Raw genomic sequence first — 23,379 nt, 5'->3', positions numbered from 1 at the left:
ATTCCAGCTACCCGCGAGGCTGAGGCACAGCATTGCTTCAACTTGGGAGGCGGAGGTTGCAGGGAGCCGAGATCGTGCTATTGCACTCCAGCCTGGGTGACAAGAGTGAGACTCGGTCTCGGCGGGGAGAAAAAGGGTTTTCAGATACTGCACAGAGGCCTCCATCTTTCCTTCTGGCCCTCTTTTCACTAGTTCTTCTCATAAAGTTTGTTCATTTTCTGAGAGAAGAGCTTCTAGGCTTATTTTTTCCTTGGGAGGAAGTGACGTGGCCAGTGGATGTTCATGGATAGTGATGGTGGAGGATCCTGCATTGTACTGTTAAAATGATGGGAGGCCATTGTTTCAGACTGAGCTCCTGCTCAAAACCCCAGCAGACCAGATTAAATCGATATAGTCACTCCTGCAAAATGCCACATAATCAAACTGAAACTTTATTAAGGAAGCAGACGGATTCCAAAACAGACCAGTTTTTCCTGAAAACAGGAGATTCCAGTCTATCTGAGTCAGCTTAGTAAGAAAGTCTACTCTGCTTTAACCCTTGCCAAAGAAACAATCCCCTCCCCCCCGCAAAGCCTGATGTAACCTGTTACCCAGTTAAGTTTTTTTTTTCCTCTTGTCCTGTTTTCTTGTTTCTACCTTACAAAACCCACTGTTCTGCCATTGCCTTATGGGAGTTTTTATTCTATTTTGTAGAATGGAGGCTGCCCTGACTCATGAATCACAAATAAAAGGCAATTGGATCTATAACTTGATTTGTTAGATTTTTGTCTCTGACAGTACCTATGGGGCTGCTTCATATACAGACCGTCCAGTAATTAAATGCCTTGGCAGTGGTGTGCCGGGGCCTGCTCACACGAACTCCAGGTGATTGTGAAATTTTGAGGAATTTTTGTTTGTTTGTTTGTTTGTTTTTTAAAAAAGATAGGGTCCCACTCTTTGCTCAGGCTGGAGTGCAGTGGCACAATCTTGGCTCACTACAGCCTCCACCTCCTGCGTTCAAGTGATTCTTCCACCACAGGCTCTTGAGTAGTTGGAACTACAAGCGTGAGCCACCACGCCCGGCTATTTTGTATTTTTTGGTAGAGACAGGGTTTCGCCATGTTGGTCAGGCTGGTCTTGAACTCCTGGCCTCAAGTGATCCCCCCACCTTGGCCTCCTAAAGTGTGGGATTACAGGTATGAGCCATGACTCCCAGCCTAATTTTCAGAAATTTTGTGAGCTGGCTGTTGAACCATAGGGATCTTTAAATTGTGGCAGTATTAGTACTGATACAAATCAGGGTTCACCCTTGTCTGTTGGGTACCACTTTTCCCTCTTACCTCCTGTTATATTTACATTTTCTACAACTGGAGAATTGCTGGGATCTGAAAGGCAAATGTGTTTTCTCTTTGCCGTGATTTCCTATGCTCTGTTTTTAATGAAAGAACGTTTATAAGCAATTTAAAGACACGGCTTATTTGAAAGTTCTTCTATTTTATTAAAATAGAGATCAGAAAGCAGTTCTGTATTTCATTCAGAGTCACCAAATTTACTTTATTGTTCCTAGTATCTTAAAAAGTCTGTTCTTAAACAGTAACTCAAATCCTAGAATAAAATTTAGTTCTTTTGTTCTTTTATAAAAAAAAAAAGTCATATGACTATTTTTGAGATGTTTCATTCAAAGGAAATGGTGAATTTTTAGATTTCTAAAATGTTAATCATTGTTACAAGTCTCCTTCCCTCTTCAAGTTTAGGTTGCCTGGGTTAGAAGCAGTAAACTGATTATTTTGAAATATTAGGCATCAGCAAGGCTACACAGCAATGAAATTATCAGGATCTATTAACAGCTGTTGTTTCTTACCATTCCTTTTAGGGCTTCCAGGTGTGCACCTTCCTTCCAGTAGTTTGTGGTGTCAGTGTTGACATCACTATTGGGACCCACGTTGTGCATGTTAGCAGTATAGAATATGGGGAATGGACATGTTAATTACCTCACTGAGGGCCATTCTTGCCTTTAGTAACATTTAAATTAGATGATATTTCATGATGAGATAGAAAACATTTTTAGAATTCTCTAAGTGGAAACTCTGAAGGGATAGACCTAGTTCTCTCAAGTTGAGACATCAAAGAATTGTTACCTAATGATAAAGAAATATTTAAAATAGGTTTTCATTAGATTTTAGATTACAGAATTTAGTGTGAGGCAATGATGTTTTTGTAAATGATCTTCCACAGTAATCCTTTAAAATGCCAGCATTTGTACCTTCTTTTTCTTTCTCTGATGAAATAAAATTGCAAAAGCTTTAATTTAGCTGTGTAAGTACAAAGCTGAATTGAAATACATGTAATTATGTAAAAGGGGCAGCTGACAAAATTCATCTGTTTAACAATTTTTTTTCTTAACATTTTGTTATAAGGTTTTATAGAAAGAAATAATTTTGGAAATTTTCAGTGTCTGGTTATCTGTTCTTCATGTGATTGAAAATCTACCGTCCATGTGCATTTTTCTGTGAAAAAAAGCTCTCTCTGTGAAATACAAAGAATGTCTTTGTATAACTGAATGAAATAATTCTGTATGAAAAATCCAATGTAAATTTTATGGTATAAACCTCTTTTCAAGCAGTGCTTCTCATTTTTTTTTTTTTTTGTTAGCGTGTCTTTCAGTTTGAGAATTGGGATACATTTGAATTTTATTATTGAGAGGCTCAAAGTAACACGAAACAAGTCACTAATAATTAACAGACCCACTACAGTATAATAGATGCACATACGTATCAAACTTTTATCTTGACCTCTCTTCTGCAGAGGTTTAATATTGGAACCAAACTCTTCCTGTCCTAGCCTAGCTCTCTTTGTATAAATGAGTGTTCTTTAATGTTTTGGTAACCACATGACCTATCTTTCTGTCATCTTTCTCTTAAGCTTGAAGTTCCATTATATTTCAGAATGTAATGATACTCTGAGGATGTCACAAGATCTGCTCAGTTTAACATTTTCTCAAAGATATTTCCATAGGATGATGTTTATTTTGTTGTAGACAGTTTAAATTTTATACATTATTAAAATGTGATGAACTCTTGAATTATTTTGGTGTAAGTTTATTGATCTTGATCTCTTGATGTGGAATCAGAAAATGTGGATTCTCTCTACCATCTGGTACTTTCCATCTCTCCCCATTGCAAGAACCATGAGTTGGTTTTTTTCTTCACTTATACCTAGTGTCTAGTAATGAGTACATGGTAGGTACCCGATTGAAAGGGCAAATTGGCTTATATCTTATTGGTATAAACATGTTAGCCGGCCGGGCGCGGTGGCTCAAGCCTGTAATCCCAGCACTTTGGGAGGCCGAGACGGGCGGATCACGAGATCAGGAGATCGAGACCATCCTGGCTAACACGGTGAAACCCCGTCTCTACTAAAAAAATACAAAAATCTAGCCAGGCGAGGTGGCGGGTGCCTGTAGTCCCAGCTACTCCGGAGGCTGAGGCAGGAGAATGGCGTAAACCCGGGAGGCGGAGCTTGCAGTGAGCTGAGATCCGGCCACTGCACTCCAGCCTGGGCGACAGAGCGAGACTCCGTCTCAAAAAAAAAAAAAAAAAAAAAAAAATGTTAGCCATACTGTAATTATTTCATCTTATCTTCAGGCTGAACCTTCTCCTGCAATCCCTTTCTGTCTGCCGCTACCTAAAATTCCAAGAATCCTGCTGAACTTGCCTGAGTTTGATCCTCTGTCTTTTCTCCCCAAGCTCCTGCTGCTCTTAGGACATCACTGAGAATGATGGAATGAACATGAGTGGAGCAGTTGGACTGTCTGTTGTGATGGTAAATTAGGACAGCCAACTGATCCTTTGTTAGATTGGGATGGGAGGTCTTGCTAAGGAGTTCAAGTCTGATGTGTGAAGGTAGTGATGCTTAGTGGACATCCACGTGCAGATGAATTTGGAGTTGAGGCAGATTGACCCAGGTGAACTTGGGAGTCATCAGAATGTTAATGCTATGTGAAGCCATGACCACTGGATGAGACACCTAGGGGGTTACTGTAGAGAGAAAAAAGTCTGAGAACTGTGAGGCATTGTGATGTTTAGAGGCTGGAGTGAAAGAGGTAGATCGAGAAAGTCAGCGAGGGTAGGAAGGTAGGAAGAAAACAATATTCTTGTTCATGTTTATTTTATGTTAGATCCAGGGGGTACATGTGCAGGTTTGTTAGATGCATATACTGTGTAATGATGAGATTTGGGCTCCTAGTGAACCCATCACCCAAATGGCGAACATTGTATGCAATCAGTAATTTTTCATCTCTCACCCCCTTCACCACTGTCCTCCCCTGTGGAGTCCCCAGTGTCTGTTATTTCCATCTTTATGTTCATATATACTCACTGTTTTGCTCCCACTTATAAGTGAGAACATGGCAGTATTTGATTTTCTATTTCTGAGTTATTTCACTAGGGATAATGACCTCCAGCTCCATGGGGCAGCAAAAGACATGATTTCATTCTTTTATTATGGCTGCATAGTATTCCATGGTGTACATATACCACATTAGGAAGAAAACAGTATTCCAAAAGCCAAGTGAATAAAGTGTTTCAAGAAGGAGAGTGTGAATAAGTGCAGCTGACAGGCCAAGTAAGATGAACAGTAAGAACTGACTACTGGGTCTTTGAGACAGTTTGGGTATTTGGCACCACCCAAATCTCGTGTTGAATTGTAATCCCCAGTGTTGGAGGTGGGGCCTGGTGGTGGAGTCATGGGAGTGGATCCCTCATGGGTTGGTGCTCCTGACCTCAGGTGATCCACCCACATTCACCTCCCAAAGTGCTGAGATTACAGGCATGAGCCACCACACCTGGCCAGCAATTTTTAACGTAATACATTTAAGATAAAAGTTAAAATTTAAGATAAAAATTTTTACAGAGGAGGCTTTGAGGGGAAGTGGGGCAGTTCGCTCCAGGTCACCTGGGAGGCCAGCTGTGAAGTAAACAGGATTAATTTTTCTCCATTTCCTTTTCTGAAGGAGAGTTTTTTGTGAAGACTAATTTTCCATTTCACCCAAACCTGAAACTCATTATGGAGAAAGGATGTCAGTTATATTTTTAAAACTTTTTTAGCTTGTAGACAATCGTGCATGTACACAAATACAAATTTACTGGAGCAGAGACAGCCTAAGGAGGGGTTGTGGGGATTGCAGTCACCGCCAGTGACTGAAGGCTGCTGTCTCCTTGAGAATCCCACAGGCAGGGTACAGAATAGCATGGTTCTCAAATGTCTTGGTCTCAGGATCCACTTATACTCTTAAAAATTACAGAGGACCCCAAAAACTTTTTATCTAGGTGCATTAAATCTATTGGGACTGATTATATTAGATATTAAAATTTTGAAAGATTTGTTTGAAAGTAACAAGGGCATAGTGAGTCACGCCTGTAATCCCAGCACTTTGGGAGGCCCAGGCTGGTGGATCACCTGAGGTCAAGAGTTTGAGACCAGCCTGGCCAACAGGGTGAAACCCCGTTGCTGCTAAAAGTACAAAAAATTAGCCGGGCATGGTGGCGGGCACCTGTAATGCCAGCTATTTGAAAGCCTGAGGCAGGAGAATCACTTGAACCTGGAAGGCAGAGGTTGCAGTGAGCCGAGATTGTGGCATTGCACTTCAGCCTGGGTGACAATAGCGAAACTCCATCTCAAAAAAAAAAAAAAAAAGAATTGCTTAATAAAGAACATTTTCAAAGTTTGCAGAATTTTTTTGTCAGTCCACCAAGTTGACCTGAATTGTTTGTTTATGTTCACTGTGTCTTTTTTGTTTGTTTGAGGGTCGAAGAGATTTCTAAAAGTATGTAATTAATGTAGTTTATTAGATTCAATCCAGCATATATTTTACTTTTTATATTCCTAATTTGATGTAATTATTAGAAATTGGAAGTGCTGAATTATGGTGTGTGAAAGATTAACTGGTAGAACACTTTACTGTCTTTGTTTCCGGCGCAGTGACTTACAGATCTTAATTTTAGTTTTCTTTATCCTCTCACCAAGAATGGTGGAGAATGAAAACAAGTATCTGGGAGTCAGTTCTTTTCTCTTATGAGTTATTAACATCCTTCTCCTTTTGAATCATAGTTCAGTATTAGTTTTCTTGTTTTTAGAAGCAGTGTCTCGCTCTCTTGCCCAGGCTGCAGTGCAGTGGCACAGTCATAGCTCACTGTAGCCTTGAACTCCTGGGCTCACATGACCCTCCTGCCTTAGCCTCCTGAGTAGCTAGGACTACTCAGTCCACCTTGCCTGGCTAATCTTTTTCTTAGTGGATGGATCCAGCTTCTTTAAATATGTTGATGTGTTTGGTATGAGGCCTGTCATTATGCTTTTCTGTGCCTTCTGATTTTGGCGATTTTACATTTAAAAAATGATCTTAACTATGTTAGGTGCTTCTCTGGTTTGTTCTGTGTGTGGATTTATTCTAATAATGTTAAGGGTTGTATTTTGGTACTACCTTGTTGTCATTATTACACTTATGTAGTGTACTTGATCCACTGTTTCTTTAGAAAGTTCTATTGAACGATGGCAGAATTTATATATTTCCTGTTTTAAATTCTTCCTTCCCACCTTTCTCTTCTCCCACCCCTTTTTTCTTAGTGTTTTCTTTATACAGTAGTTGACCCCTTATTATTAGGGTATGCACTCCAAGATCCCTAGTGGATGTCTGAAACCACAAATAATATCAAACCTATATATGCTGTTTTTTTCCTATACATACATGCCTATGATAAAGTTTAATTTGTAAATTAGTCATAGTAACATTAGCAACAATAAGAATAAAATAGAACAATGTATAACAATATTCTGTAGTAAAAGTCATATGAATGTAGTCTGTCCTCAAAATATTTTACCACACTATACTCACCCTTCTTGTGTTGAAGAAGGGATGGAGCAGGATGGTGCGAGATTTTGTCATGCTACTCAGAATGGTGTGTCATTTAAAACTTATATGTTGTTTATTTTTGGACTTTTCCATGTAATATTTTTTAATTGGGGTTGACCATGGGTAACAAACCTCAAAAAGTGAGACTGCACTTAAGGAGAGACTACTATGATTTTAGATTTACTCACACCTCTGTTACTTGGTGTACAGATTTTAAATTATATCTCTCCATCAGCCCTTGTTCATGAAAGCTCAAGAAACCAGTGTGCTTTCTTTTGTTGGCTTTATGATTTTCAGATCAATTAGATCATATAATTCTTTAAAATAGCTTTATCGAGGTGTCATGACATAAAATAAATTGTCCATATTAAAGTGTACAATTTGGTAACTTTTGACTTGTGAAAACAGCACCACAATCAAGATAATGAATATGTCCATTACCTCCAGAAATTTCCTCAGGTACCTTTACTATCTCTTTCTTTTGCCCCTCCCTGCTACCGTCAACCTATCCTCAGGCAATTACTGAACTTGTATCTCTATAATTTCTGTATTTTTGAATTTCATGTAAATGCAACAGTATGTGTTAATTTTTGTACGTATTCCACTAGCTTTTTTTTTTTAATCAATAGTTCTTTTTTATTGCTGAGTAGTATTCCATTGCCCAGATGTACTACATGAAATACATTTGGATTGTGTTCAGTTTGGGGCTGTTACACATAAAACTGCTACAGACATTTGTGTGTTAAGTCTTCACTACCCTTACGCTTATGAATTCAGTTATGGCCGTTGCTTCCTCAGTAGCATTTTCAATATAGTGGATCAGCATATTATCCTATGGATGGTGAGATTGTCAAGTTCCTTGTGGATTAGCTTAAGTATCGAGAGCTCCTTAAACTGTATTGTGTGTATAAATCACCTGGGTTAAAATGTACATTGTTGAAAATGTAGGTCCTGTTTCAGTGGGTCTGCGATAGGACCTGGGATTCTACATTTATAAAAAGCTTGCAGGTGATGCTAATCCTGCTGTTCTACAAACCATACTTTAAATAACAAAGTTACAGAGCCTGAGAGTTCATGAAGCAAGGCAATAATGGTGAGGTTTATTTTTCCTGCCAAGTGAAAGTAAACTACTTATGGTATGTTATCTTTTCATCAGAAATAGAAGTTACTGCATTTGCCATGTTAAGCAGCATTTTAAATGCCAAGAGTTTTGTTACATGTGGAGCAGCAATCAACAGAAGTCATTACTCAGTTCTGCTAGTAAGTGTAACCTTTCAGATAAGATTGCTGAGTGGGCATGGGCTTCCCTGCCAGCCTGTCATCTGTGCATTTCCCTTAGGAGTGTTTATGTGATTTGGAATTTTGGTAGGAAGGAGATATTCTGGGGTTGGCCCTTTTTATTTTAATAGTCTATAGAGTCATGTACTGAGAGGCATTGCCACACTGTGGGTTTGGGGTTTCCAGAGAAAACTCAAGTCAGAACTCGATTACAGTCAGCTGACTGGTGCTTTGCATCCAGTTCCCTAGGTTTCCCCAGTTGAACCCAGTGAACTGTGGTGTTGCTGTAGGTCTCAAGGAATTAGTGGCGCACAGAGCCAGTGTGCGAGTTTCAGCATTTCCCTCTTTCTCAGGTGCACGGTCACAAGTCCTTAGGGGAAGGATGGGAGTATGGCTCACAGCGTTGGGGATCTGGGGTGTGATAACTAGTGATAGGCAGTAATGGTTAAGAGCAGAACCCTGAAACCAGACAGCCTGTGCTGAGACTGTACCAGGCAAGTAACAGCAACTCCTTTGTGCCTCAGTGGATCCTCATCTGTAAGTTGAAAGTGGTGAGTTCTTACATCATAAGGCTGATACGAAGTTTAAGTAATATTTGTAAGATTCTTAGGACAGTGGCCACACATAGTAAAAACTTTTTGAGTATTTGCTAGATACATAAACATATAGGAAGACAGATAGGGAAATGATAGGCTTGAAAAAACTAAGCAACTTTTCTCAGGTCTCACAGTGGTAACTGGTGGCTTTGCGCCGGGGTTTGTCGTTTCAGCTCCCCACAGTTGCGTTCTGTAGCTTTGCTTAAATCATTCAACATGGTGTCTGGCATATATTTGATGAAGCAGTGACTGAATTTAGGACTTCGCCAGTTTACTAATTTGTTGAGACATGAAGTGTCAGCATAAGCATAGTATACCAATTTAACATCCCTGAACTCAGACTAGACTATGTCTGTGATGTTCTGGCTTGGGTGTTAGTAATAAAGTAGAGAATAAGCTTAGGTGTAGTTACGTTGTTGACCCTCAGTTGTGTTAAAGAATAGATCTTTTCTAATAACTGAATTTTTAAAAAACTTTTCCTGGACGTAGGTATATATGAATTGCTTTTTAAAGAAATTGTAGGTATTCTCTTCTAATTGACTAAGGAAGTCACCATCTGATTTATATCAGATCAGATTGTTTTATAAACATTCTATCATGTTGTTTTAAAGATGCTAAAGGAAATAATATCCTAGTGTGGTGTTAAAATAAGGTATTACTGAGTTGTTCCAAATGAGTAATGTATTGCTGAAATTTTCCAGATTTTTCCATGTAATATTTTCAAACTGCAGTTGACCGTGGGTAACTGAAACCTCAAAAAGTGAAACCACACTTCAGTGGAGACTACTATAATTTTAGATTTACTCACACCTCTGTTACTTGGTGCACAAGTTTTAAATTATATCTCTCCACCAGTCCTTGCTTATGAAAGCTCAAGAAACCACTGTACTTTGTTTTGTTGGCTTTTTTACTTCATTAAGCTGTTTTACTTAATTCTTTAGTTAGAAACATTTTGTAGACAACTTTCTACAATGCTAATTTATGTTAATTAATAAAGTACCAGTGCTTAACCTATTTAATGATTTGAGAATATTAGTATCCCATTTTTCTTGTTCTTTTTGTATGTGGAATCCAAATTTCTTGTCATTTTGTGTTGTATATTTTTTATAAGCTTTAGGTACAAGGTGCTGTTAAGAGTTAAGGAAGGTACTTTCTGCCTTCATCATTGAGTATAAAATCTGCAGCACTGCAGTGAGGCTGTCCTCATGCTGTTGCCACCCATGGTCTTACTCTGCATCACTCGCAGTATTAGGGAGGAATTGGACCCTATTCCATGTTGCCCACATGCCTGTGGTTTTAGTTAAATTGGGGATTTGATTACTTATTTTACACTGTTTCTAGGCAGTTTTTCTCTTTTTTTCCTAGTGAAAAAGTAAATTTAGTCCTCTTTTCTGTGTGAATCCATACAGCCTGAAATTACTGTGATGGGCTTGTATAAAAAAGCATGTGAGAGGGAATGCTAGCCTTCAGCAATTTTTCTTGGTGTAATGACCCCTTCTGTAAGGAATGTTGCTGGTCTTCATCTGTAAGTTTTTCTTCACAACAGCTTATAGAGTTTTTCCATTTTATTTAGATTTTAACCTAGTGCTAGAATCGAAGTGTCATATTTGAAAACGGTTACCTTTGGCTTGTGGATATGTGCTCCTTTTAAGGTCTGTGGTGCCTGAGACTTCTCACTCTTTGAACTCCCATGTCTCACCTGTGGTATGTTTGCAGCCATGACCCTGGTGTGGGCCTCCAGGGAGCTATGGCCCAGCCAGCCTGCAGGCTTCACTCAGGGCTTGTTTTGTTATTGTGATTTTTAAAAAAACTCAGTGATGGGAATGGGAGAATATACATTAGGATGAAGGTGACGTTTTAGCCAAAATGAAAGATAATTAGATATTTATTGTGATTTTCAGTTAACTTTGATTTTATTTCTATTCTTCTTGAAAGCATAATGCTACATAGGGCCTTTCCCTTGAAATGCTTGATTTCACTGCTTTCGGTAGGAACACTATTCTTCAAGCAAAACCAAATTTAAAATCATGCGGGGCTGCGCGGTGGCTCATGCTTGTAATCCTAGCACTTTGGGAGGCCAAGGCGGGTGGATCACGGGGTCAGAAGATCGAGACCATCCTGGCTAAGATGGTGAAACCCTGTCTCTACTAAAAACACAAAAAATTAGCTGGGCGTGGTGACGGGTGCCTGTAGTCCCAGCTGCTTAGGAGACTGAGGTGGGAGAATGGTGTGAACCTGGGAGGCGGAGCTTGCAGTGAGCCGAGATTGCACTCCAGCCTGGGTGACAGAGCGAGAGACTGGTCTCAAAAAAAAAAAAAAAAAAAACATGCATCTGACACTAACATTTTCCTTTAATAATCAGATTGTTCATATTTTTCCAGAAACATACAAATAACCTACATTATGTGTTGGATTTATCTGAGAACTGAAAGTGGATACTTTAATCTTCCCCACTTTCATAGTCCCTTGACTCTAGTTGTCGTAGGCTGCAGGTCCTACAGACGGCTGAAGTGAACCAGAGGCCTTCCTTACAGTTGCTTTTTTCCCTCTTAAAATAGCAAACTGTTTAATTGTTTGCTTTAATTATATTTTTGGGAGCATTTCAAAGGATTATTATCTTCTTTGTCATACCTGGCTCATTTCCTGGTATGAAACTGAAAATAGTATCTGATTCTATTGGTTGCATAACATGCTGAGTCATAATTTCTTCCTCTTGCTGTTGGGAATAGCCATTGCTCGTTGGATTCGCAGTTCCTGTTTCATTTATCTGTGCTTGTATACAACTGTCATTTTGCTATTCCTTTAGATCTTTGAAATTCATAATCTACCTTTCTAAAGGTGTGTTTTATTGAGTTCCCGCTGTGATTATTAATATATTTTTTTCTTTTTTTTTTTTGAGACAGAGTCTCACTCTGTTGCCCAGGCTGGAATGCAGTGGTGAGATCTCAGCTCACTGCAACCTCTGCCTCCAGGGTTCAAGCAATTCCCCTGCCTCACCTTCCCAGTAGCTGGGATTACAGGCACGTACCACCATGCCTGGCTATTTTCTCTTTTTTTTTTTTTTTGAGACGGAATTTCACTCTTGTTGCCCAGGCTGGAGTGCAATGGCACGATCTCAACCCACCACAACCTCCGCCTCCCAGGTTCAAGCAATTCTCCTGCCTTAGCCTCTGGGATTACAGGCATGTGCCACCACGCCCGGCTAATTTTGTGTTTTTAGTAGAGATGAGGTTTCTCTATGTTGGTCAGGCTGGTCTCAAACTCCTGGCCTAAGGTGATCTGCCTGCTTCAGCCTCCCAAAGTGCTGAGATTATAGGCATGAGCCAATTTTTGTGTTTTTAGTAGAGATGGGGTTTCACCATGTTGGCCAGGCTGGTCGTCGACTCTTGACCTCAGATGATCCACCTGTCTTGGCCTCCCAAAGTGCTGGGATTACAGGCATGAGCCACCACACCCGGTCCCCTCTTTGATTATTAAGTGCTCCCAAGTAGAAGAAATTCTAGATGTAAAAAAACCACATATATCAGGCAACTATGAGACTGGCATGTGCTTTGAGATGATGCATATTTTTCTGGATAAAATTTACTACGACAGACATCTTTTAGGCCAAAATTAGGATGATATATATAGCCTTAGAGTTTATAATATTGTAAAATGGCTAATATTTAATTACCTGTTGAATGTGAATTAAGCTGTTTTACTTAATTCTTTAGTTAGAAACATTTTGTAGACAGCTTTCTACAGTGCTAATTTATGTTAATTAATAATTTAAAGTACCAGTGCTTAACGTATTTAATAATTTGAGAATTAGTATCCTGTTTTTCTTGTTCGTTTTGTATGTGGAACCCAAATTTCTCATCATTTTGTGTTACATATTTCTTACAAGTTGTAAGGCACATGATGCCTGAGACTTCTCCCTCTTGGAGCTCCTGTCTCCCATCTGCAGGCCCCAGTCCTCACCTCTGGTGTGTCTCTTGGCACCCAGACTGGCTACTCTTGCAGTGACCCTGGCATGGGTCTGCACAAAAGGAAACAAGCCCTGGAATTGTTAAGATTCTCAAGGGGACACAATTTTCATCCTCTTTAGAAACATAATTTCTCAAATTCTTTCTTAAAAAATCAAGACGAGGTCTCACCCTGTTGCCCAGGCTGGTCTTGAATTCCTGGGCTCAGGCAGGCCTCTGGCCTTGGCCTCCCAGAATGGTGGGATTACAGGCATGAGTCACTGTACCTGGCTCAAATTCCTATCAGACTTAAAAATAATTTTTATTAATTCCAAAAAGTATAAACATATTGGAGAAATAAGAAAGATACATTTATCTCTCCAGAGATTCCAAGGGTTTTAAGAGTTGTGTGTCTGGAAACAGGGATGAAGACCAAATATGTATTTCATAATATCACAGCCTCCAGCAGCTACTTGGTGAGTGACTTCAGCACTCACATAGCAGGGAGGGAGCACCCACTCTTTCTCTGCTTCTGCTCTCTGCACCTTAGAACTCTTTGCAATTTTTCTTCTCTTTAGCTCCATAGGACTATGTTTATTTAACTATTAAACAAAAGAGGTTAATAATAATAAAAAAAGAAAAGTAGACAAAATACCAGGTTTAATATAATAGAGGAGGAAGAGGCAGTGAAAAACCTTGAGGTTTGTCCCTGATTAGTAAGGACATTATTGAGTAGCATTGATGTGATGTTAATTTTTGTTTCATATGGGCAGTATGGTGGTGAATCTTCTGATAGAAAAGTATGCACAGAGTGCCATGTAAGCGTAGAGGAAGGGACATTTGAGCCGTGACAGACAAATAGGGGTAGCCAGGCATTCTCGGCAGAGCTGCACCTTGTATACGGGTATTGAGTTTTGAATGGAGACTTTTGGAGCTGTTTTAAGTAGCTTGGGGCTGGAACAGAATAGCTGAGGTTTCAGAAGAGATCAGACAGGTGTGCAGAACTTAGTTCCAGGTGCCTACTGTGCCATGCTAAATGTTTACACCATTTCTATCCTGAAGGTAGAATAAATCATTGTACAGTTTTAAATAGGGGAATAGCATGACTGTGTTTACATTTTAGAAAGATTACCCTGCAGGAAAGGTAGAAGATGCATAGAAAGTTGGCAGATTGCAAGTGAAGGAGATTACTTAGGTACTTCCTGCTGGTGAGAAATGATGGGACGCAGAACTTGGGCAGTAGAAAAGATCACTGGCAAGGAGGACATCTGGGATGACTTCTGAGTGTCTTGAGTAACTTGGTGAGTGGAGGTGCTACTAACTGAAATACAACCTAGAAGAACTGGGAAGAAATGGTTTGGGCACATGAAGTATTTAAGTGGATATGTCCAACAGGCAGGGGGCTGTTTGGGTTTGAGGTAGAAATCTGGAAATCATTGGTGGTAGTATAGGTGGTAAAAGTTGTGGATGAGAATGAGATCTCCTGGGAAGAGCTTTTATTGAGAGGGGAAAAAGGCTGAGAAATTACCAGAGGTAGATGGAAAGGCAGGAAAAAGAGGGACCCAGCAGGCAGTGAATGGAGGAATCCAAGGAGGGAGTGTCCAGGATGGATGTCTGATCTTCTGAGGCAGTACATTGAATAGATACTGAGTGTTGTCCACTGGCTATAGGACAGTCTTAGAATGTCATTAGTAACTGGAACAAGAATGGTCTTGGTGGTTTGGAGGTGAATGGGTGTGGGTGGCATGGATTTACTCTATTCCTCTCAGAAGCTGGTCTATAAAGGAGGTGAGCTGGAGGGCCTTAGCAAGGCCTAAGGAAGGCTTCTGAGGGTGAGACCTGAGGTTGGAGAGATAGTAGATTGAGGAGATCTAGAAATAAATGATCTCTAGGCAGGTTTTTAGGAAGGAAGAGGAATCGAGAGTGGGTAATCAAAGTCATTACATTCTACTTGTAGTAGCTCAGGATGACCTTGGGAAGTACTCAGTTTAACTTGCTGTTTTATATTTTTATTGATGTTTCTTTTCTTTTTTTTTCCAGATAAAATTCACCAGATATAGTTTGCACATTAAACTCATTTCCAGACTACAAACACTGACACAGCTGTTATTTTTTTCACAAAGTGTTCTGGCAAGAACATTTTGAATTTGTCCTGTCATTTCAAGTCCCTCCCCATCCCCAACCCCTAAATGTTCAGACAGGTACAGATAGTGAAATACTGCCTGTGCAAAAGTCCGTTCCACGCCTGCGCTTCTGGGAGAGCTTCAGGTGGCAGCTATGTATATGTGCCCCTTCCTGGCCTTTTCAGACTTGATCTTGAATAATTCTGATGAATTCCTTTGTTTATGAATAAGACTCAGTGTACTTCAGCAAATTTGTATATTTTAAAAGGGGTCAAGGAGTGAATCTCTGGGGGATTTTACATATCAGAATGGAAGAGAGAGATTTTGGGGTATAGTACATTTTTATTGTTTTTATTTGTTTGTTTGTTTGTTTTTTGAGACAGCCTCACTCTGTCACCCAGGCTGGAGTGCAATGGCACAATCTTGGCTCACTGCAACCTCTGCCTCCCGGGTTTAAGCGATTTTCTTGCCTCAGTCTCCTGAGTAGCTTGGATTACAGGCACCTGCCATCCTGCCTGGCTAATTTTTGTATTTTTGTAGAGATGGGGTTTCATCATGTTGGCCAGGCTGGTCTTGAACTCCTGACCTCAGGTGATCCTCCCACCTCAGCCTCCCAAAATGCTGGGTTACAGGCGTGAGCCACAGTGCCGGCCGACAGTACCTTTTTAAAATCCACTTTCTGTTATATATTAACATTGGCCAGCCTTGCTTCACATTCCCGTAGTCAGAAATAAAATTAATAGAAAGAGTTCTGCTTTTCAGAATAACTAATAAAACTGGTCACTTTTTGAACTGGTTATGAGAATGAAATCTGTATGTCATAATTTACAAAAATTATTTAAAATAATACTCAGTTGCTGGACTCAAGCAAGTTGAGCTTTTAGTTCTGTGACTGGCTGACACCTTTCCAGGCGTGCTTATGAGCCGGTTCTCAGGGCATCTTGCCTCTGAAGTGGAAGAGCCTGATTGTTTTCCAGCTCCCGTTCGTAATGTTAGGGCTCCTCACTAAATGACAGCTCACGGGCCAATGCCACAGCAACTACTTGGACAGTTTCTTTCCTGTTTGAGCAGATGTCCTTCTTTGAATGAGACAGTCTCATTCCAAGCACTGAAGTAGCCCATAAAGGGTCATAAATTTCACAATTATGTATAAGTCATTTCAATTTGAACTTTGTATGAACCAAACATCTTGTGAAAAACTTCTGGCTCTAAGATTAAGAAATCATAGAACTGTGATTCTGTTAATTCAACAAAAAAAGGTTTATGAAAGTAATTCAATAATATGGGAAGGTTTAAAGACATTGCACATACATGTGATGGAACACTATACAGTAATTATATAATATTTTTGAAGAATAATGGTGGAAATGCTTATATTTTGTTAAAGGTAAAAGAGATACAAAAGTCTGTATATGATCTCCCATTTAAAGCATAAATTTACAAAAAAAATTAAAATGAATTACACAGTGAGGTAATGATTTTATTAAGGAAGCATAAAATTTTTCTTTCCATTTCAGCTAATCTTCCAGTACCAACAATTGCAGCAATAGATGGACTCGCTTTAGGTGGTGGTCTTGAACTGGCTTTAGCTTGTGATATACGAGTAGCAGGTGAGGATTAATCTTGTTAAAAACATAATTTAAAGAAATGAAGTTTGTGTGTACTCTTCAGGTAATTTTAAATATTTTATTCTGCTTCCTGTTGTTGAGTAGAATATTTTCAACAAGTCGCTTGTTGGACCTGATGGTGTTTTCAAAATTCCCACCTGAAAAAAGTCTTCTGTTGTTTCTTGCCAGGATTTGGGTCAGATAGAACTGAGTTTGAATCTTAGGTCTTGAACCAGGCGCGTGGCTCACACCTCTCTAATCCCAGCACTTTGGGAGGCTGAGGTGGGAAGATCACTTGAGCCTGGGAGTTTGAGGCTGCAATGAGCCATGATTGTGCCATTGCACTCTAGCTTGGGTGACAAAGGGAGACCCTGTTAAAAAAAAAAAAAAAAAAGATTTAAAAAAGAAAGAAAGGAAAAGAATCTGAGGTCCTCCCCTTTTTAGGCCAGTATCTGCCTCTTTAGAGGAAATGGGGGAAATGACTGTTGCTGTTGTGAAGATGAAGCCATTAATCTATGGATGTTAGTCCAAGCACTAAATCACCATTAGCTACAGTAATCGTAACTTCAATCTCTTTGGAGTCCACTTTCTTCCTGAATGGTTTTCTGAGGATCTTATGAGGTGAGTAGAAGAAGAGTGAAAAGAATTAGTGCTAAACACTTACTGTGTGCAGTCCAGGCACCCAATGTTATTCTAGCACCTGACATGTATTCACTCACTCCATCTGCATAACAGCCCTCAGAGCGGGTACTTTGGGGCACTGGAGGAAACTGGAGAAAAGAGAGGGGAAGTAACAAGCCCCAAAGAAGTGACTGAACTGAGATTTGAACCCAGACTGTTTGGCCACAGCCCACACCCTTGTTACTACATGAGAGCAACGTAGGCTGATCTCCCATATTTATCGTTGTCGTCACTATATTCCTGTATAGAGACTCAGCTCTGCCTGTGTCCTCGGGCTCTGAGACTGAGAACTGGGCACAGCAGACAGCAGAGTTGTCACTGTTCTTCTCTTGCTTTCCATTATCGTTTCTGATGTGGCTGCATGTTAAAAGCAGAGCTGCCAAGGCAGAAGGATTGATTGAGGCCAGAAGCTCAAGAGTAGCCTGGGCAGCATAAGGAGACCTCATCTTTACAAAAGCTTTTTTAAATTTTTAGAAAAATGTAGTGTCAACATGATTCAGTTTCTTGGGATTTCTGGTTGCTAGTCCATGTGTATTTTTTTCCTCCTTTTCACTTCATTTTAGGACTCTGTTTTCTTGTAATGAAATCATTGGATTTTAAATTGAAAAGCGAAGGTACATGTAATCCATTTCTGAAAGAATATAGGTTTTGGAAATTAGAATATGGGAAGTAGTCTAAGTATATTTGGATATGCAAACAAAAAAGTTGTTAAGATATTTTAAAGTAGCCATGAAAACAGACATAGAAAGAGGAACCCTGTCCACCTGTCATAATAGTGAAACTATTTGTCAGAAGGTAACTGAAGACTGGGTCTTGAAAAGTTGCCATATCTGATATGACCTATTAAACTCTTTGGTCTGGGAGACTATATTCAGGCAACTGAAGAATTTGGACTTGTCAGATACTGACAAGTCTGCTGATCCTGAATAATTAATGGATCTAAGCCTCCAAATATGCCTTGGCAATATCGGGTCTAATAATGGAGTTACAGCCCTGTTCTTATGAATCAAAAATTAATTCACTACCAAGCAGTTTTTAACAGAAAATATTGTGTGACTCTCCTAATGCATGTCATTTAGAGTGCTTACTTATTTCCATAACAATGCCTTTTAAAGTGATTTTTTAAGAATTTGTGGTATCAATTTAATTAGTAAACAGTATTTTTAGTATATCTTAATTTTTTCAGGTAGTCATATTTGAATGGGATGATATGGATGACACTTAATTTTCTTTCTTTCATTTTAGCTTCCTCTGCAAAAATGGGCCTGGTTGAAACAAAACTGGCAATTATTCCTGGTGGAGGTATGAGTAGTTCACGCCCATTTCTCAAATCCTTGATTTGTTTTTAGAAACAGGGCAATAAGGCAAAATTGTGTTAATTTGGAAAGGCAATGTTTTGGGTAAAGAGACAATGGTATATTGTTTGCATCCCTAGCAAAGTCCCCATTCAAGTTACAGGCATACCTAAGAGATTTTCCCCACCGCAATGAAACAAATACTGCGATACAGAAAGCCACACAAATTTTTTGGTTTCGCAGTGCATGTAAAAGTTATGTGTACACTATCTGCAGTCTGTTAAGCATGCAGTACCATTATGTCTAAAAACACAATGTACATATCTTCATTTGAAAATACTTTATTGCTAAATATTCTAATGGTCACCTGAGCCTTCAAGGAATCATCGTCTTTTTGCTGGTAGAGGGTTTTGCCTTGATGTTGAGGCTGCTGACTGATTAGAGTGGCAGTTGCTGCAGAGTGGAGGTGCTGTGGCAATTTCCAAGGACAGCAGGGCAATTTGCCACATCAGTTGACTCTTCCTTTCACACGAGATTTCTCTGTAGCATGCGCAGCTGTTTGATAGCGTTTTATCCATAATTCTTTCAAAATTGGAATCAGTCCTCAAACCCTGCCACTGCTTTATCAACGAAGTTTATGTCGTACTCTAAATCCTTTGTTGTCACTTCTGCAGTGTTCACAGCATCTTTATCAGGAGTAGATTCCATCTCAAGAAACTGTTTTCTTTATTCATCCATGTATTAATCTGTTCTCATGCAACTAATAAAGGCATATGTGAGATTGGGTAATTTATAAAGGAAAGAGGTTTAATGGACTCATGCTTCTACATGGCTGGGGAGGCCTCACAGTCATGACAGAAGGGAAAGGAAGAGCAAAGGCATGTCTTATGTGGAGGCAGGCGAGAGAGAATGAAAGCCAAGCAAAAGAGGAAACCCCTTTTAAAAAAACCCATGAGATTTCCTGAGACTTATTCACTACCATGAGAATAGTATGGGGGAAACCGCCTCCATGATTCAATGATCTGTCACCATTTCCCTCCCATAACATGTGGGAATTATGGGAGCTACAATTCAAGATGAGATTTGGGTGGGGAGATAGCCAAGCCAGATCAATCCACAAGAAGCAACTCCCCATCCGTTCCAGTTTTATCATGAGACCACAGCAATTCAGTCGCGTCTTCAGGTTACTCTTCTAATTCCATTTCTCTTGCTGTTTCCACCACATCTGTAGTGACTTCCTCCACTGAAATCTTGAATCCCTCCAAGTCATCCATGAAGACTGGAATCGTCTTCTTCCAAACTCCTATTAATGTTGATATTCTGGCCTCTTCCCACGAATCATGAATGTTCTTAAATGAATCTGGAATGACAGATCCTGTCCAGAAGGTTTTTAATTTAATTTGCCCAGATTCATAAGAGGAATCACTGTCTATGGCAGCTATAGCCTTATGAGATGTGGGTTTTGTTTTGTTTTGTTTTGTTTGTTTGAGACAGAGTCTTGCCCTGTCACCAGGTTGGAGTGCAGTGGTGTGATCTCGGCTCACTGCAACCCCTGCCTCTCGGATTCAAGGAATTCTCCTGCCTCAGCCTCCTGAGTAGCTGGGACTACAGGTGCACACCACCATGCCCAGCTAATTTTTGTATTTTTAGTAGAGATGGGCTTTCACCATGTTGGCCAGGATGGTCTTGATCTCTTGACCTCGTGATCTGCCTGTCTCAACCTCCCAAAGTGCTGGGATTACAGGCGTGAGCCACCGCGCCCAGCCTGAAATGTGTTTCTTAAATAATAAGACTTGAAAGTAGACTGATCCATGGGCTGTGGAATGGCTGTTACGTTATCAGGCATGAAAACAACATTCATCTCCTTGTCCATCTCTGTCAGAGGTCTTGGGTGACCAGGACGTTGTGACTGAGCAGTAATATTTTGGAAGAACTCTTTTTTTTTGAGCAGTAGGTCTCAGCAGTGGGCTTTAATATTCAGTAAACTATGCTGGAAACCAGATGTACTGTCATCCAGGTTTTATTGTTCCATTTATACAGCATAAGCAGAGTTAACTTAGCATAGTTCTTAAGGGCTCTAGAAGTTTGGGAATGATAAGTGAGCAGTGGCTTTAACTAAAAGCCACCAGCTGCATTAGTCCCTAAAAAGAGAGTCAGTCTGTCCTTGAAAGCTTTGAAGCCAGGCATTGACTTCTCTGCTGTAGCTATGAGAGTCCTGGATAACATCTTCTTCTAATAGTAAGCTGTTTTGTCTACACTGAAGATCTGTTATTCAGTGTAGCCACCTTCATCAGTGATCTTAGCTAGATCTTCCGGATAATTTGCTGCAGCTTCTACATCAGCACGTACTGCTTCACCTTGTACTTTTCTGTTATGGGAGATGGCTTCTTTCCCTAATCGTCATGAACTAGCCTCTGCTAGCTTCCAGCTTTTCTTCTGCAGATTCCTCACCTCTCTCAGACTTAACTCTAGAATTGAAGAGAGTTAGAGTTATAGTTAAAGAGAGTTAGGGCTTTGGTCTGGATTCGGCTTTCGCTTAAGGGAATGTTGTGGCTAGTTTGATCTTCTTTATGGACCACTAAAACTTTCTGCATATCAGCAATAAGGCTATTTTGCTTTCTTATTATTCCTGTGTTCACTGGAGTAGCACTTCTAATTACCTTCAAGAAATGTTGCTTTGCACTGGCAGCTAAGCTAACTGATGCAAGAGGCCTAGCTTTTGGCTGATCTCAGCTTTTGACATACCTTCCTCACTAAGCTTAATCATTTCTAGTTTGATTTTGATTCCATGTGAATCTTTGCTCCATTTGAACACTGCAGAAGCCACTGAAGGGTTATTCACTGGCCTAATTTCAATACTGTTGTGTCTCAGGGAATAGAGAGACCCAAGGAAAGGGAGAGAGATGGGGCAATAGCCGGTTGGTTGAGCAGTCAGAATACATGCATTTATTGGTTAAGTTTGCCATCTTATGTGGGCATGGTTCATGTTGCCCCAAAATAATTACAATAGTAACATCAAAAATTCATGATCACAGGTTACCATAAGAGATACAATAACAAAAAGGTTTGAGATATTGTGAAAATTACCAAAATATGGCACAGAGACGTGAAGTAAGCATGTGCTGTTGGAAAAATGGTGCCAATAGACTTGCTTGGTGTAGGGTTACCATTAATTTGTAAAAATGCAGTATCTGTGAAGTACAATAAAGGGAAGCACAACAAAATGAGGTATGCCTATATGCCCTATTTTTAGCCTATGTAGACAGTGAAGAAGGTGGTTCTTAAGTTTTAAATTACTGTGCTAACTATATTTTTGTCGCCGTTTGGATCTATTTTCTTAAAGAATTACACAAACATTTTGAAGCTTTTATGCGTGCATTTAAATGTGTGTGTCCTCACCAACAGCTTCATGCAGACAGTGAAACCCCAAGTGGAAGAAGAAGAGAGGTGCCTGGGTGCGGTGGCTCACGCCTATAATCCTAGCACTTTGGGAGGCTGAGGCAGGTGGATCACTTGAGGTCAGGAGTTTGAGACCAGCCTGGCCAAAATGGTGAAACCCTGTCTCTACTAAAAATACAAAAATTAGCCAGGCATGGTGGTGAGTGCCTATAATCACAGCTACCGGGGAGGCTGAGGCAGGAAAATTGCTTGAACCCAGAAGGCAGAAGTTGCAGTGACCCGAGATCGCACCACCGCACTCCAGCAGCCTTGGTGACAGAGCGAGACTCCATCTCCAAAAAAAAAAAAAAAAAAAAAAGTGTTCCCAGGCTTTGTACCACCTTTCTTGTGTGTCTCTGCAGTGAGACAAAAGTTGGGGTTAGTAGCCTGAACTTCGAACTGAAGAGGTGTTGTTTCTTCTATTCCTATGAAAAAAACAGATGAGCTTCTGTTCTTGAAAGAGCCATTTAAGAAAACATCTTGCCAAAATTGATAATGAAATCTTGCATCACCCAATAAATCTGAAATTTTTGGTCTTTTGATTCAGAGAATTTGGAGGCATTCCCATTTTGTGAAGTCATTCCTTCAAAAAGTATACTTCATTTAAGGATATGCATGTTATAGTAACCTTCTTTGGAACTTTTTTTTTTTTGACACGGAGTCTCCCTCTGTCTCCAGGCTGGACTGCAGTGGCACAATCTTGGCTCTTGGTACCTTTTATGTATGCTAAATGATGCTTAGAGTATGAATGAAACAACAGTAACAATGTAAATATTAAAGTCAATGTTGAACATGGCAGACATGTTTGCATATGAATTGGTTAGAATTGTATGGTTAACCTTATCATTATAAGAGTGTTTATTCTGATTATGGTATATAGGTACAAATTTAAAACATAGGTTACAGTGAAATTGAAGACTGCCCAGATCAATGTGTAAGACTCCCCATGTTTCCTACTTTGGTAATTCATGAAAATGTTATTCTTTTAGGCCAAAAAATTTAATATATACTTATTCTGTTATGCCTGCCCTTTTCACTGTGATTAATAAAAAAACACTAGAAGGATTTATCAGACAATGGATCAACTTAAAAAGAATTCCCAGATAACTAATATGTGAAATAAAGCAAAATTTAGCAAAAGGGTGATGTGACGTGTTTCTGAAATTCTTTTGAGAAGTAAGCATTTATTGGTAATGAGGATGTAACTAACCCTAGAAGATAGAAAGATAGTAGCTATAGTGGGTTGGATGGCATGTGCCCCCCCACCCCACCCCCACAACAAGCACCAAGAGATGTCAACCTAGAAGGAAAAGGGTCTTGCACATGTAGTTAAGGATCTCAAGATGAGATCATCCTAAATTATCTGAGAGAGGCTTAAATCCAAAGACAGGGGGTCCTTCTAAGAAAGAGAGAGACACAGAAGAGCAGAAAGTGATGTGAAGACAGAAACCGAGTGTGATAATACATCTACAGGCCAAGGAATGCCAAGGGTTGTTGGCAGCCATGGAAAGCCAAGGGAGAGAGGCATGGA

General features: G+C 39.8%; 1 protein-coding gene across 8 annotated transcripts in view; it reads left to right on the top strand.

Annotated features, from left to right (window-relative positions):
- The window catches only part of AUH (AU RNA binding methylglutaconyl-CoA hydratase), a 145,064-nt gene that overhangs the window by 54,423 nt on the left and 67,262 nt on the right, over nucleotides 1-23,379 (top strand). For 7 of the 8 annotated variants that reach the window (XM_030919845.1, XM_030919848.1, XM_030919849.1 and 4 more), the window contains 2 exons: nucleotides 16,345-16,437; nucleotides 18,361-18,417. The exons of the other annotated variant lie outside the window; for it this stretch is intronic. In XM_030919845.1, the coding sequence (XP_030775705.1) occupies nucleotides 16,345-16,437; nucleotides 18,361-18,417 (150 nt within the window). The remainder of the gene's footprint in view (nucleotides 1-16,344; nucleotides 16,438-18,360; nucleotides 18,418-23,379) is intronic. 8 annotated transcript variants of the gene reach the window in all.

Source organism: Rhinopithecus roxellana, chromosome 16 (assembly GCF_007565055.1).
Source record: "Rhinopithecus roxellana isolate Shanxi Qingling chromosome 16, ASM756505v1, whole genome shotgun sequence".
NCBI lineage: Eukaryota > Metazoa > Chordata > Mammalia > Primates > Cercopithecidae > Rhinopithecus > Rhinopithecus roxellana.
This window is presented reverse-complemented; position numbering and strand designations above follow the sequence as displayed.